General features: G+C 40.7%; 1 protein-coding gene across 4 annotated transcripts in view; it reads left to right on the plus strand.

The window, feature by feature from the left end:
- nrp1a (neuropilin 1a) overlaps positions 1-15,271 on the plus strand; it is a 90,631-nt gene that overhangs the window by 39,541 nt on the left and 35,819 nt on the right. For all 4 annotated transcript variants that reach the window (XM_051687662.1, XM_051687663.1, XM_051687664.1 and 1 more), the window contains 3 exons: positions 3,431-3,658; positions 6,659-6,814; positions 14,688-14,854. In XM_051687662.1, the coding sequence (XP_051543622.1) occupies positions 3,431-3,658; positions 6,659-6,814; positions 14,688-14,854 (551 nt within the window). The remainder of the gene's footprint in view (positions 1-3,430; positions 3,659-6,658; positions 6,815-14,687; positions 14,855-15,271) is intronic.

Here is a 15,271-nt window from a genome sequence, read left to right on the forward strand (position 1 = left end):
TTTGGTAGTTCAGGGAACAGACACAGACTCTATGTGATATCTTGGTGATACAGTCTCTATATGTTGTAGTTTATGTGACCTGTGTGACATCTCAAGGCAGCTAGCAGACGTTCGGATTAACAAGTTTGTCTGCTTCCTGACCTGGGCCCCAGTTAGTCAAATACTATCATTATTAAGACTATGAGCCAAATTACTAGAGAGGAGAGTGGCACCTTCCCTGGATGGATGGATGGAGTCCGTCTCTCTTTAGCAGGTCAGGTCTACCCCAAAAACTCTTCCATTTGTCTATAAATCCTATGCTATTCTCCAGACACCACTAAGACATCCAGCCATTCAGTGACACTAATCTACTATAAATCTCGTCACCACAATGAGCAGGGAGGGGGCCAGAGCATATTACAGTGTCTGACATAATTTTTGAAAGTTCACACACCTCTTTAACATTATCTCTATTGATCTCTGACTGGCGAAGCCGGACATCATTAGTGCCGACATGAATTACAATTTTAGAAAATCTACGTTTAGCATTAGCCAGCACTTGTAAATTTGATCTGATGTCAGATGCTCTGGCAGCCGAAAGGCATTTAACAATAGTGGCTGGAGTCTCTATTTCCACATTCCTTAAAATAGAATTACCAATTATTAGGGCTCTTTCAACATGATTCTCAGTGGATGCATCACTGAGTGGGGAGAATCGATTGGAAACCCTAACAGGAACAGGAGAGTGGTGTCGCTTTGCTGAGCGAGTATGCCACCGAGATATTACCCATACGCCCTGCTGCGGGGGCTCTACAGCCGGAACCAAAGTGTGTGTGTTGCTCACTGTTCTACCCGCATCCGAAACAGTATCTACCGGCTTCTCTTTCTTATTGACCTCCACTAGCGTTCGGATGTGTGTCTCTAACTCATTAAACTTCTCCGTCAGCCTGACTAATTCCTTACATTTATCACATGTGAATCCCTCACTGCTGATGGAAAAGCTATTGTAAACATGTGACATGCAATGCAGGAAGAAATAACATGAGCGGATGCCATGACTTACCGCAATTGATTGTTGTTGTTGTTGGTTGTTCCTAAGTGGTGAGGGTTTGAGATCAATGTGAATCCCTCAAGCAGTTGTTTGTTGTTATGGTTGTTCTTGATTAGCGGTGCTTTGAGATCGATGCAATAATGTGTGTAACACAGAGGAGAAAACGGTGCGCGCTGTAAAATGGGCGCAGTTTAATCGCGATAAAAATAAAAAGCGGATGCATGCGGAAAATGCACGCAGTTGAATCGCGATAAGAGAATAATGCGGGGGAAACACAATGCATGCTGAAAAATGGCAGATGTTAAGGATTAAAAGCATAAAACCGATAAATAAGCAATGCTAAAAAAAAAGCTAGCAGGTTACAAACACAGACTCGAGCTAGGCGCCAGCAGCAACAGGTAAAATACACACATATGAAACAGTAGAAAAGCGGAAAAACCCGAAACACATGGTAAAATGACAAGGATAAAATGATGAACGTATGAGCATAAGAATAAGAATAAGCAATGCTAAGCAGGCTAGCAGGCTACAAACACTCATGCAGCGTGCTGTCAGCAACAGGAAGTTCAGTGCAGGACAGTTGTCAAGGTGATCCTCGCAGCCCTGCTCAGGACCCCAATTATCTATTATATTTCATGTTCTATATCTAATCATCCATATAGATGCACAAGCACAAGCTATCCAAGTATGCAAATACAGACACAAAGGCTTGTGTTCTGACACATTTTAGAATGCAATGACACATGCAATCAAGCTTGAGCAAGTAGAAGAATTGGTTCCAGGCCACAGAAAACTACAGCTTTTATCCCACTAAAGTGTTTCTGCAATTACCTTGTCCTACCCGTGTGACACCTTCTCCCAAAGTGCAACTGCTGACGTCACAAATTTCAATGGATTTGTGGAGATATAAGTAGAGGCCTGTAGTGTTTGGGAAGGCTACATCCACTGAGTGTGATACTTGAAGACTTTTCTTTTGCGTGACAGAATTTTTTTTAAAGCTCTGGAATTTTAGACCTCTGTGTATTGAAGGGACTAAAAGTATGGAATTTATGTCCTGCTGTTTAAAATCCAACCATGAATTGCACTAAATGACAACTCACTTTAGACTAAAATTTCCATGCTGGTCATTTGCTTGAGAGCTCAAGAAAAATGAAAAAATTATAATAATAATAATTTTTTTAAAGGATAGACAAAAGAAGCAGTTATTGTGGCATGTGTGTACGTGGAGTATTTGATGGGTTTTTTATGGAATTATGCATCCTACAAGATGCCCAAAAAGCTGACAGAAAAAATAAATAAATACTTGCAACATCCACTTAATGCCACCACAATTTAGTCCTCTCTTAACCAATATTCATGCCCTTTGGAGGTTAATTTGTAACACTGAAGTGTGTAATTTTTTCAATTTTTGCTTAAATACTTTTCCCTATCCCAACACAATATTCAAAAACAGCTATAAGTAACCATTTATAGGTTGATTCCCCCCTAAAAGTGTGGTTTATGGTGCTATCATTACATTGCTCTGTTTTTTGACCAGCCTGACACAACAACATTGGCTCAACCAATGGCTTTCTATTTGACCAATGGACGTGTTTTTGGAGTGTTCAGAAAAATAGATTGTCAACAATCTTTTGTTTTTGTAATTTTATTGGGTGATGCTAATGGCACAGAAATTACGCACTTCAGCTTTAAAGAGTATTGGGGAATGTATTCACGTATACACCCAGCAAAATGATTAACTAACAAAAAATGAATTAAAAATACCCATAAACATCCACTTAAAGCCACCAAAAATGGTGTACTTAGCTCTTTACTGCTGTTTTATCTATTTTATCTGTGCCTTACTTTCCCAAGCAACCCTCATATCTCTTTGAGATTTGCTTTAAAGGTCATCCATTGCTTTTATTTTTTATGTTTTAGCAACAGTGACTTCATTACTTATCATCCCTAATCTCCAGTCTGGTTCATGATCTTTAAACGTTTGCACTCAGTAATAACCATTTGGGATGTCCCACCCTACATTAGGTACTGTGCTAACGTAATGTTGACCTTTCATTGTTGATGATCCTTAGGAGATATGCATTACTCTGTTACAGGAGTGTATTTACTCTGAGCGCTCAGAGCCTATTCATCACACAACAGCTTTAGTACGGCGGCCGTGCTTAAACGTACTTTTTGGTATCGTTACATCTTCATCATTAGCCCACACACCCATGAAGAGAGGCAGCAACCTCATTCCGAACAGAGTGGGCTTCCACCACGGCCCATAAACCATGCAATCATCGAGCAAAACAACATGGACCACCGTGCCTTCTCTGTTTGTTTTTTGTTTTTGCCCTGCTCCCTTCTATTTTCAAAGAAAAAAAAAACACTTTTTCTTTGCATCACCCTCTTTCTCAGGTCCAGAATGTTCCAGGAACTTCACCTCTAGCAGTGGAGTCATCAAGTCACCTGGCTTTCCAGAGAAGTACCCCAACAACCTGGACTGCACCTTCATGATCTTTGCACCCAAGATGTCAGAGATCGTTTTAGAGTTCGAGAGCTTTGAGTTGGAGCCGGACACACAGCCGCCCACCGGAGTGTTCTGCCGCTATGACCGCCTGGAGATTTGGGATGGGTTCCCTGGAGGTGAGTCATCGGAGAACTGTTAATCCAAACAGGAAAATGAGAATGTAACAAAAGATCATTTTACAGATGATGTCTGCACAATCACAGTACAAAGGACCAGCATGAAATACATGCAGTCATTGGCAACAAATAATAGGATATATTTATCTATACATTTTCCTAAGAAGGTGCTCTGGGTTGTTGCCAAGGCATTGCTATGCAGTTACTAGGGTATTCAGGGATGTTACTAGGGTGTTGCTAGTGTGTTCAGGGTTGTTTCAAGGTTGTTATTTAGGAGTTAATTATTGAAGTTTAATACGTAGGCTTTAATACGTAGATTTTTAATTTGGAGTTTATTTTACCTCAGAAAGTCTTGAGAGCAGAAATCAGTGGGTGGATCTCATCCTTGGCCTTGTGAAAATGCCTTTTAACCGAGAAGCCAGATGCTGTTACTAAATAGCAATGCAGTATGATTGATCTCTAAGGAGGAATAGACGCCTGGCTCCGAACCACATCTTTGTTGCATAAGCAAAACAAGACTTGCCTAAGTATGGACAAGGGTCTTATTTGGATATGGACTGTACACATACTCTTTTATGCATAAAGAAACATACATACACATCTTTGCTGTATAGGAAAGGAAAATCATATGATACCATGTCACCAAGAGCTCTCCAATTAAGACTTTTTCTTTTTTTATGTCTGTCTCTCTCTGGACATGAGACCCCCGGTTCGGGTGGGGGACTCTGGAATGCAGACTGTTGTCATAAGTACTCCAAAAATATTATTTTCTTCAAGATAATTAAATTTTTTGTTTGCACGTGTGTTTCTGAGCTGCATAAACAATTCCATCAGCAACAGGCAGCAGATTCCAGCTCAAAATGGGAAGTAAGTCTGTGAGGACCAGGGGTCTCATTCTATTTCCACTTCATTATCGACTTTTTTTCCCGTCTCATCGGAGGAGAGAAGCTGAGAAAAAATGTCACCTTTGATGTGAGATGCAGCCTGTTCAGCTTCCTCATCAGTTATAATATTTTTTTTTTATTATTTTCAGCATCTCTTCTGAAGCATGGTTGTGAACATGCAGTTCACCAGTTATAGACAAAGACAGTCTGCGAAACTAAGTATATTTAAAGGGTTACACTCAGTTTTAACATTCCCACAACCACACTGTTATGTTTGAAAAACGTTTTAAGAACATACATTTATTCTTTGTGAATCGGGCGTTTGAATTCTGCGGGCACAGAATCGGCTAGGGGAAGTGCAGATATCAGGACAGAAGTTGCATGCTTTGTCAGAGATTTCCAAGCCATCAGTTTTGAATTCTTCAATAAAAAGGTGCTCACGGTAGTTTCCCATGAGTGCACAGTCACAGAGAAAGAGCCAAGATGGAAAAACAAGGCTTTAAAGGAAAGGCACCAGTGCTCAAGGGCCTTAGTGTTACTTCTCTACGGTTCAGACACAAGCTGCATTACAGTACCTGTGGAGCCACACCAATCAATAGTTCATTAGTGTGGAAAGGCTGTAAGGCATGAGCCAGAGGCTTCTATGGCTTCAATCCACTGCGCCCCCAGTTCACCCCCTCCATCCATACTGGCAGCCCACTCTGAGGCAGTCACGGCCCCCCTCATCCTTCTCCACCAGAGCAGACATGTAGGATGGGTTCATGGAGAGGCTCTTTAAAATTCCATAGCCCTGTTGAGTCATGCAGATAAAATGGATGGTTCACAACACACAGAGTCTTCTCAATGCACAAGCACACACACACACATTTATACACACTTGAATGCACCTGGTTCCACAATAAATTCTGATGAAGATTAAGATTAATGTAGGCCAGTAGATCTGTTTAATGTAATTAAACACACAAAGAAGGCAGGTCTGCTTCACAGAACCTCTCTTCAGAGAAACAGCAGACCTTGAAAGAGGATCTCACTTTCTCTTAATCATTTTATTTGTGTCGCTCTCCCACTCAATTTCACTTATTTATTTATTTATTTATTTATTTCTCTTTTCAATGTCTTTCTTTACCATCCCTCCTGTCTCACTCATAAAGCCAATCTTTGGACTTTTCACACTTAAAATTGTTCACCTAAGGTAATTTTAACCCTATGTAAACCTAATTCTGGCTAACTTTGTTCCATGTTTCATAGTTCTTTACCCTGGGTTAATAATTAATATATAAACCTGTTATTAATATCACCATGAATTTTGCTTTGGTTGATCGAAGTCTTCTGAAACATACTGCAAACACAAAAGAGGAGGCATCACTTTAACATTTTTAACTGTACAAAGCTCCTGGATATTTAATGGGGAAAGCTTATGGTTGGTTTTCTGTTGCTAAACAAGTCACCATTTTATCCTAGCACTACATTGTTTTAAATTATATACCTTTGGCTGTGCAATTCAAGCTAAACACTGAAAGTGGTGCTAATCCTGCTTTGGAACATGGCTTCATAAACCAGGGTTAAAAGTGGTGCTAACCATTTTCGTTACTAGTGTGAAATGATGCTTAACAAGTTTGAAAGTGGACTTAACCCAGGGTTGAAAAAACACATTATTCCAGTGTTAAGTGTAGTGTGAAAAGCTTCCACACATTTACTTTCTCAGCTGAATGTATAGCATACCTCACATTTACTGCATTTTATGTTCGGTTCCTTCCTTCTTCTTTCCACCTCCTACACTTTATTTTTTCTTTTAAAGTGGCTTCTGGGAAGTCACATCAGAGTGGCCCTGGAATGAACAATAAGTGCTGGAATTTATGGGCGCCACAGAAAACAGAAGCCCAAGGTCATAGATACATACAAAACAGACACTGCCCTTTTCATTTCCATCAACAGTGAGATGTTGAGAAAACGTCTTTTGTTCATTCAAAAGAATTATGCAAGGTTGGTTAATGTCAATGTCCTTTAAAAGTTGAGGTTCACATTGCTTTCACATACACTCTTGTCGCTTGTTATTGATTTGACAGGAATAATATGACTTATGTATTCATGTTCTATTTTTTGTTGTTTTTCACAGTTGGTCCATACATTGGCAGATACTGTGGGCAGATTACTCCAGGACGGATCATATCCTACACTGGAATCTTGGCCTTGACAATCAACACAGATAGTGCTATTGCTAAAGAAGGATTCTCAGCTAATTTTACTGTACTGGAAAGGACAGTCCCGGATGGTAAGTCAGTGTTTTTTAAATGTTTAAAGTGTACTAAGTAATTAAATAAATGAATTGTGTATTTAATGTACTGTAAAGATGAAGACTCCAGTTTTAGGTGTATATGGTTTGTCACCTGCTCATGATGGCCATTATGTTGAGATCACATGACCAGTGCTGTTTAATAAATAGCTAAATGTATTAATATTATTAATTGGAATAAACAGTTAGTGTGCCAAGAAATACAGTTCATTAGCCTAACGGTAGGCAGCTTTAAATATATTGATTTGTTTGTGCAGAAATTTAATGAAAGTTGACAGAAGTTTTATCTGTGTGAAGGGCAGTAGGGTTAATAAAACACTGGTAATCCACTGGTAATCCATAACTCATCTGCCCTGCTTTATGGAGGTAATTTTACACACACAGACACACACACACACACACACACACACACACTCGGGCCCTATTTTAAGAGCGTTAGTGTTAAGCGCAGTGCTATGCCATATGTCATAAGTGCAAATTCAGTGGGCATGGCCATGAAATGTTGGTATTTTCGTGCAAGCATGTGCTAAGTCTAGGTGCATGTAGGTTTGGCGAAATTGCATGCACAACAAGCAAATGGGCTGGATCAAGTGCAATTTAATTCTGAAGATTTCTCTGGTTATTATTCCACCGTCGGCCTCCTATAATATAGTTCATTCCCTCAAGCACCAGCGATATAAACCAAGATAGCACATTCTTAAGAAGTTGGTAGTGTAAATGGACTGTATGCAATGAATTAGAAGAGTTCAAAATTATGTTCTTTTGTGCATTAAAATGCATCCTTGATGATTGTTGGGTATATTTCTATGACAGTGACACACTCCTTTTATATGCATAGAAAATGTGATTCTCCTCAGAATTTGGATGTAGACTCCGTTAAATTACAGAGAATGTAAGTATTATTATTAATTTTCATCTTCTGACACATAAATCATGGCTAGTGTTAACAGTGATTGTAACGGCACACATTTCACTTCTACCAGTTGATTTTGATCAATTAAATTAAATTTATTAAAACACGATAAAAATAAACCAAAAATATTTCTAAATTGAAATTACACTTCAAACGAAACGAAACGAAAAGTGGTAAAAAAATCATAGCTTACCATTTCCAAACATTTTACTCTCTCCAACTTCTTCCACCTACCCATTTTGAAATTACTTAAAAATCATTCTACGACAACAGGTGGAAAAATACCTTTAGACTTACAAATTAGACCATAAATACAGTACAATTGTAAATTTAAACATAATAATAACTGAAAAATAAACCATGACCTATAGATAGTTTAACACAAATCTCATAAAAAAAAAATTCATATAAGACTCATATAAAACTCTGAAAATATAGTGGAACATCACATTATGTCTCTAACAATCAGAGTTTATACATGAACTTTATAACCACCTGGTGGTGGAATCTCCAAACTGCATATGCAGTTATACAGTCTCAGTTATGTACGTAACCTTGGTTCCCTGAGGTGAAGGAGATGCTGCATATGATCGTTATGGGACACCGTCTGTCATGTGGTCTGAAGCCCTTATACAATCGTGGCAATTTATTGGCTGATGCTGCTTAAGCGACACCCCTAGGGAGCTTCGTCACAGGCTCCATAAAGGTGCTCGCTTTCGTGCCATTGAGTCAGATTGTCTGCAAAAGGCATGAGCCTATGCAGCTGCTAGAGAGTAGGGCCAGCTGCGCAGTGTCTCGTTCCCCTCAGTGAACCAAGCTTACATACGTAACCGAGAGGTTCCCTTTGGGAGAACTCGAGCAGCGTATGATCGCTATGGGAACGAATACATTCACACGATAAGAATAGTAGCTGCCAACTGTCTAAGCCCGTGTGGCAAGCATATAGCGGTGCACAAGCGAGCTAAAGCATCTGAATAAAAAAGGAATTATGAATTTACTCCTTTTCCAACAGAGAGAACTTGGGAAGCAGGAGTCAATCCCATCCAGATTATAAAATCTAACATACGTATGCAGAGAGGACCACCCTGCCACCATAAAAATGTCCTCCAAGGACGCACCTCTAGCCAAAGCCCACGAAGATGCCATGCTCCTCGTAGAATGGGCTCGAATACCCGAAGGTGAAGGTAAATTGCGCGTTTCGTAAGCACTCGAAATTGCATCAATAAACCAATGAGACAGTCTTTGCTTGAAACACCCATATTGCAGCCACCAAAGCACACAAATAACTGTTCTGACTTACGCCATTGTCTAGTACGTTCAACATAAACTCACAGCGCCCAAACTGGGCAAAGAATATGTAACCTTTCATGCTCCTCCGACTCAAATGGGGGAGGAGAGAAAGCCTGAAAATTAATGGTCTGCGAGCGAAACGTCATAGAATTAACCTTGAGCAAATATCCCAGACAAGGTCTTAACACAACTTTTGAATACCCTGATGCAAAATCCATAGACAAAGAATTGACCGACAGGGCATGCAAATCGCTCACTCTTTTAAACTATGCCAATGCCATTAGCAGTGCTGCCTTAAGAGTAAAAAATAACGTATCAGTAATTGTTGTCAAGGGCTCGAATGGAGCACCTGAGAGTGCCTCTAAAACAACAGATAAATCCCATAAAGGAACACGGATGGGACGAAAAGGTCTAAGCCTGCGTACCCCATGCATAAAGTGAGAGGCAAGAGATTGTCTGCAGACAGAGACTCCACTAATAAGTCCATGTTCAGCCGCTATAGCGGCAACATAGACTTTAAGCATTGCCGGAGCAACCCCAGCCCCGAAACGCTCCTGCAAAAATTCCAGCACTGTACCGACAGGGCAGCGAACTGGATTTTCACTTCGTGCTGTACACCAAGATGCTAAAATATGCCCCTTAAATGTATATAGCTTCCTCGGTGATGGAGCTCTAACATTTAGAATGGTACCAACCACAGCGGGGATAACCCATCATTCAAAAGAGCACCCCGTTGAGGGGCCACACCCATAACTTCCACAAGTCCGGCCAGGGGTGCCAAATGCTGCCCCACACCTGAGACAACATGTTTGCTCTGACTGGAATCTCCAAAGACGCCTATTCCAAGAAAGAGACCAGAGTCGAAAACCATGCTTGAAATGGCAAATACGGCGCCACTAACAGAAGCCGAACCCGATCCTCCCGAACCCTCTTCAGAACTGCGTGCAGCAGACTGATCAGTGGAAACACGTAAAGACACGCTCTCGGCCACTGATGCACCAGTGCACTGATGCCCAGTGGTGCCGGAGGCAAGAGAGAAAACCAGAGGGGACAGTGCGACATCTCGCTCGAAGCTAACAGGTGCACTTCTGCTCTACCGAACCTCCTCCAGATTTGTTCTATAATCTGAGGATGTAATGTCCATTCTCCGGGTGTCAGACCCTGTCTGGACAGGAGATCCACCCCCAAGTTCAACCGGCTCAGAACATGTAGGTCACATAGAGATAGTACACTGTCCCATGTCCACAGAAGAATGTGAGATGCCAGCCTTAGCATGGCACAAGAGTGCACCCCTCGCTGGTGAATGATGTAGGACACCACTGTCCTGTTGTCCAACTGGATGAGGACATGACTATCCTGAATCTCTGGAAGGAAAAACCTTAATGTCAGCAGCACCATGAGCATCTCCAGCCAGTTTATGTGCCAATATTGCCGCTGGCCCTTCCAGACTCCATAGCTGGACGAACTTCGTGTACAACGCCCCAACCCATGGAGGAGGCATCTGTTGTTATCACCTGTCCCAACGGAATGCCCAACATCAGAAGGCAGGTCCGTTTCCATGGCAGCAAAATTTGGTAGCACCCACGCGTCACTCTGATGGGATGTAGCGCATGCATCAGTGGTTGAAGTCCCTTTGTGGAGTTCATCCAGCACTGAAAATGTCTCGCATGCAACATGTCCAGGGGAATGACAGTGGACGCTGCGATCATGAACCCCAAAAGCCTGTGAAATGTTCTCTCTGGAAGAACATGTCCCATTCTGAACATCGCTAGACACTGGCAAAATGACAGAATGCCAGCTGGAGACAGGTGTGCCTGCATCACCTGTGAGTCCAGCTTCACACCTAGAAAAAGAGTATGTAGCCATGGCAACAGGGCGCTCTTGTCTAGGTTTACACGCAGCCCTATATTGCTCAAATGGCGAATGAAATTTTGATGTTGGGCAGCCAAAGTCTCTGAGTGAGCTAACACCAACCAATCGTCAAGATAATTAAAATGCAGATGCCTTGAAGCCTCAAGGGTGTCAGAGCTACATCCATGAATTTTGTGAAAGTGGGTGGTGCCAGTGCCCGTCCGAACGGAAGGACGCAAAATTGGTATGCTTTGCCCCCAAAAGTGAATCTGAGAAAACACCTGTTTTGTTTTGTCACAACCTGAATATGGAAATAAGCGTCCTTCAAATGTAGTCACAAACCGGTCCCCCGGCTGTACTTGTGACATTATTTGTTTCTGCATCAGCATTCTGAATTGACATTTCATTAGAGTGAAATTCAAACGTCTCAAATCCAGAATGGGACGCAAGCCCCCATCTTTTTCGGGACCAGAAAATAACAGATGTGTACTACAAAAAGGTGTGTACTACATATTCACTGTCCCGGCTCATGCTCAAGAATACTTTCAGCTTGTTCTCAGCAGAGCCCCTATCAATTCGCAGTCTATCAATTATTTATTGCCTCCATAAATTTACATTTTGTAGACTGCTTCCTTTGCCATTCAACGTGTTTACCAGTATATTGTGCTTTGTAGGAAAGGAAGGAGATTGGATATTGGCTATAAGTCTTTATTCTCATGATTTTTTCTAGTGTGAGTCTGAGAACCATCACAGATTTATGGTCTCAGCCAAGTGGGACCAAACAGTGACGGATGCCAGATGTAATCAGACTTCAAAGAGACTTGTTCTGGTTGTTTTCAGTCATTGTTTTGAAGAATGAATGGATGGAAAGTGGATAGATGACTTGAAGAGATAGAGAGATAAAACAGAGCAGGAGAGAATGAGTAATCAGGGTGCATCATGTTAAGATTTAGTTGAGCTGCAAGTTTGAAGGGTAAAAGAGATACAAAAGAATGAGAGCAGCATGAGAGAATGAACAGTCAACTGATTCCAGTATAGTTTGCTGTTAGCATGTTCCTACACTAACAATGTAATACTCTAACAAAAAAAGCAAAACAAAACATAAAAATACATAGCATACACAAACACCTTTCAAAATACACTAATTTAATTATAGTTTCTGGAAAAATACCATAGTTACTACATTTATTGGTAAGTCTTCTCATGTAAAACCATAATAAATTAAAATGGTATGACATTTAAACATTGCAAGCTTTTAAAATCTGTCTGTCATTTTGTTCACTCTATTTTTTATGACAGTGGTGGCACATACCAAGTTAGAATTTCACTGTAGTAATAATAACTGTAATAACTATTGTATTTTTGCAGAAACTATGTTTACCATGTTAAATTAAGGGTAAAATTGTCAATTTTTAGTAGTTTACAATACTTTTTGTGTTGAATGAAAGATAAGTATATGTCAAAATGTATCTTGACGTATGTTTACACGACAACGATGTACTAAAAACGGAAAGTTTTCCTTTGCGTTTTTGAAAAGTTTCGCGTACAGACGACAACGTTGTCAAAACGATCCCCGTTCACACGGATCCGCGAAAACGACTAAAAAGGCTGTATTATGCATGCCAGGCCAGTAGTTAGCGATGTCACTTTGTAAAGAAACACTACGCGCCTGTGCACATAAGCATTCTTCTACAGAGAGGTGAATACAAACAATGAAGATGGCGAAAGCATCGAGCAATTTTGTCTGGACGGACGATGAGGTTGCTTTATTACTACAATTACTTTGCAGGAGAAGCGTCAATAAACTCAAAATCTTGAGCAGCACAAACACTGTTTAGTAGTCCGCCATTGTAGTTTTGAATGTCTCGCGCATTGTTTTGAAGTACTCAAGCACATGCCTATAGACTGAACTCTCAAGATTATTCAATAAACTCTGCTCATTTTTACCATCCCTTCGTCTCCTGCCTTCTGTATTCCCCCTGCTGACTCTTGGGCTGGTAGGAGAGTAAGTTAACATAAGCTGTTGATGTTGACTGGTTTTGGATATCAGACAGAACTCTGATATATGGAAATCTTCTGATGGAGAGAGAGGTCTTGTGTACACTGGATGTAACATGCATTTTCACTGCCTCATGTTTTCATATTCTAAGCATATCATTGAATACTGTACATGGCATCACATCTCTGTCTATAGGCTATATACATAAGCGGTGGGTGAATGAATTGCAGGGTAAAAGTACATCAAATAAAATTAAGTAAATAAATAACATTTAAAATACAAATATATTTTTCCCATACATTAATTTCAAGATTTTCAAATTGCAGGTTCTGCCTTACTGTACAATGTTCACACTCCATATAAAACACTCCAAATGAATAAATTGTTGATTATTGTTATTTGCACAGACATATTCATATTGATAATTATATATCTCAAATTGATGCCCATCAATCCATCATTCTTTATATAACACGTAATACGCGTGCGCATGACGTCATCATTTTCACAAATTCGCGTTTTTGTATGTTTACACGGAGACGATAACGGCATCATTTTCAAAAACTTGCACTTCGAAACCCGTTTTCAAAACGGCGTTGTCATGTAAACGAACAGCCAAAACGCATAAAAAGTTTGCCGTTTTTAGTTAAAAACATTGTCGTGTAAACGGCCCCAGTGTCTTCCATCGATTTTTTTCCAGTTAGCTCATCACAATGCATTCTTGGATTGCCTAATCTGCACAGGACATATGCGATGTTGCTTTAGATTTTGGTCAAATTTTGTTGCCTACTGTTTTGGAATGCCTATGATGCTTAGAAATGCTGTCTAGATAGGCAGCTCACTAGGACTAGGAACAAAGCTAACAGTGGCTCATTGTAAGTTAAATCAATCAATCTGAACAGCTCAAACTATGTTTATCTAATACAAATGCTTTCTCCATCTGCTTCATGTGTTTAGACCTGCATATTTGGGCCATGCTATTTGCGTATGTGTCACTGACCTGCATGGTCTGCACCTTTCGCTGTAAATATTAGTGATCATGAGCTCATCCTGTCACTCCATGCATTTCCTTACTTTTAAATGGACAATATGTGTTTGTGTATGTGTGTGTGTTTGACCTCTCATAAATAAATTAGCGTGTCTCCAAAGCCTGAACAATTCCCCATCCTTCACTGTGCCGTAGCGTCTGGATGAAGCCCCTCAGGGGTCAGAGCATAAACTCTGCTTGTCTCAGACACAAGGCCAGCATGCCTCTGGACGACTGCCCCAAAACATCACAAAACAATCAGCAATGCTCCTATCCTGGGTGGCATGACATGAGGAGTGATATACGCCCCTCTTTCTTTGCCTCTGAAAACACAGACATGCTTGGGGCGTCTCTGTCACACCATTCCTCCAAATGCTGACGTTTGCCTTCCCATGTGCCATTTCAGCACCCATCTGGAAACCTTCCGAAGGCACTTCCTCTATGCACTTCATGACTTCTTGTTGCTGGACTTAAGAGCTTAAACTGAATGTTTTATGAACAAAGCTTTACATCTGAATGTGGTACACTTCCCACAGTGCTTCCATTAAATTGTTCTTTTCTTGTAAGGAGTGAGAGATCGAAGGAGGGAAAGGGAAAAAGGAGTGGGTATGTTTTATTCTGGTGCCAAGAGAGGGAAACTTGCAGTACTTTGTTGCTGAGTGGCCCATTCCCAAGAGGAAAGCCTTAGTTTGGGTCGTGATCTGATATGTTCTTTATTTATATCATGAAATGAAATTTTAGCAACTCCCCTCTCTCTCTTTCTCTAAAATAGACTTTGACTGCACTGAGCCCCTGGGTATGGAGACTGGTGAGATCCATTCGGACCAAATTGTGGCTTCATCCCAGTACAACCCCAACTGGTCTCCGGAACGTTCTAGACTCAACAACCATGAGAATGGCTGGACCCCTGCGGAGGACTCAAACAAAGAATGGATTCAGGTACTGCATGAATCTCACACACATTCTCATGAATATAGATAGCGATCTATCATGAATTAGTGATGGAGGAGAGATTTGTCCTTGGAAGAGAAAAGACCTTGCTGTGGTAGTTTTTTGAAGAATAGAGAAGCCAAGTATACAGAAGAAAAGTTTGAAATTCTGAAACTCAAATGCACATTGATGATTTTTGAGTTTGAAATTTTCTCCAACTAGAACCCTGGTTAAAACTTGAGCGGGCTGCCTTGCAGATGCTTTTGCCACTGGCTTGTTATTCTTTTTCAAAAACCAGCAGCATCTTCTGAATTTTGCCTATATTGTGGACAGCCATGGGATGTTGTTTAAAACCAAGTACCTGTATATTGGTTCACTCAGGCCTCAGTGATTGCATTCTTAACAAAGACTCAAGTCTATGAGATG

Source organism: Myxocyprinus asiaticus, chromosome 44 (assembly GCF_019703515.2).
Source record: "Myxocyprinus asiaticus isolate MX2 ecotype Aquarium Trade chromosome 44, UBuf_Myxa_2, whole genome shotgun sequence".
Taxonomy (NCBI): Eukaryota; Metazoa; Chordata; class Actinopteri; order Cypriniformes; family Catostomidae; genus Myxocyprinus; species Myxocyprinus asiaticus.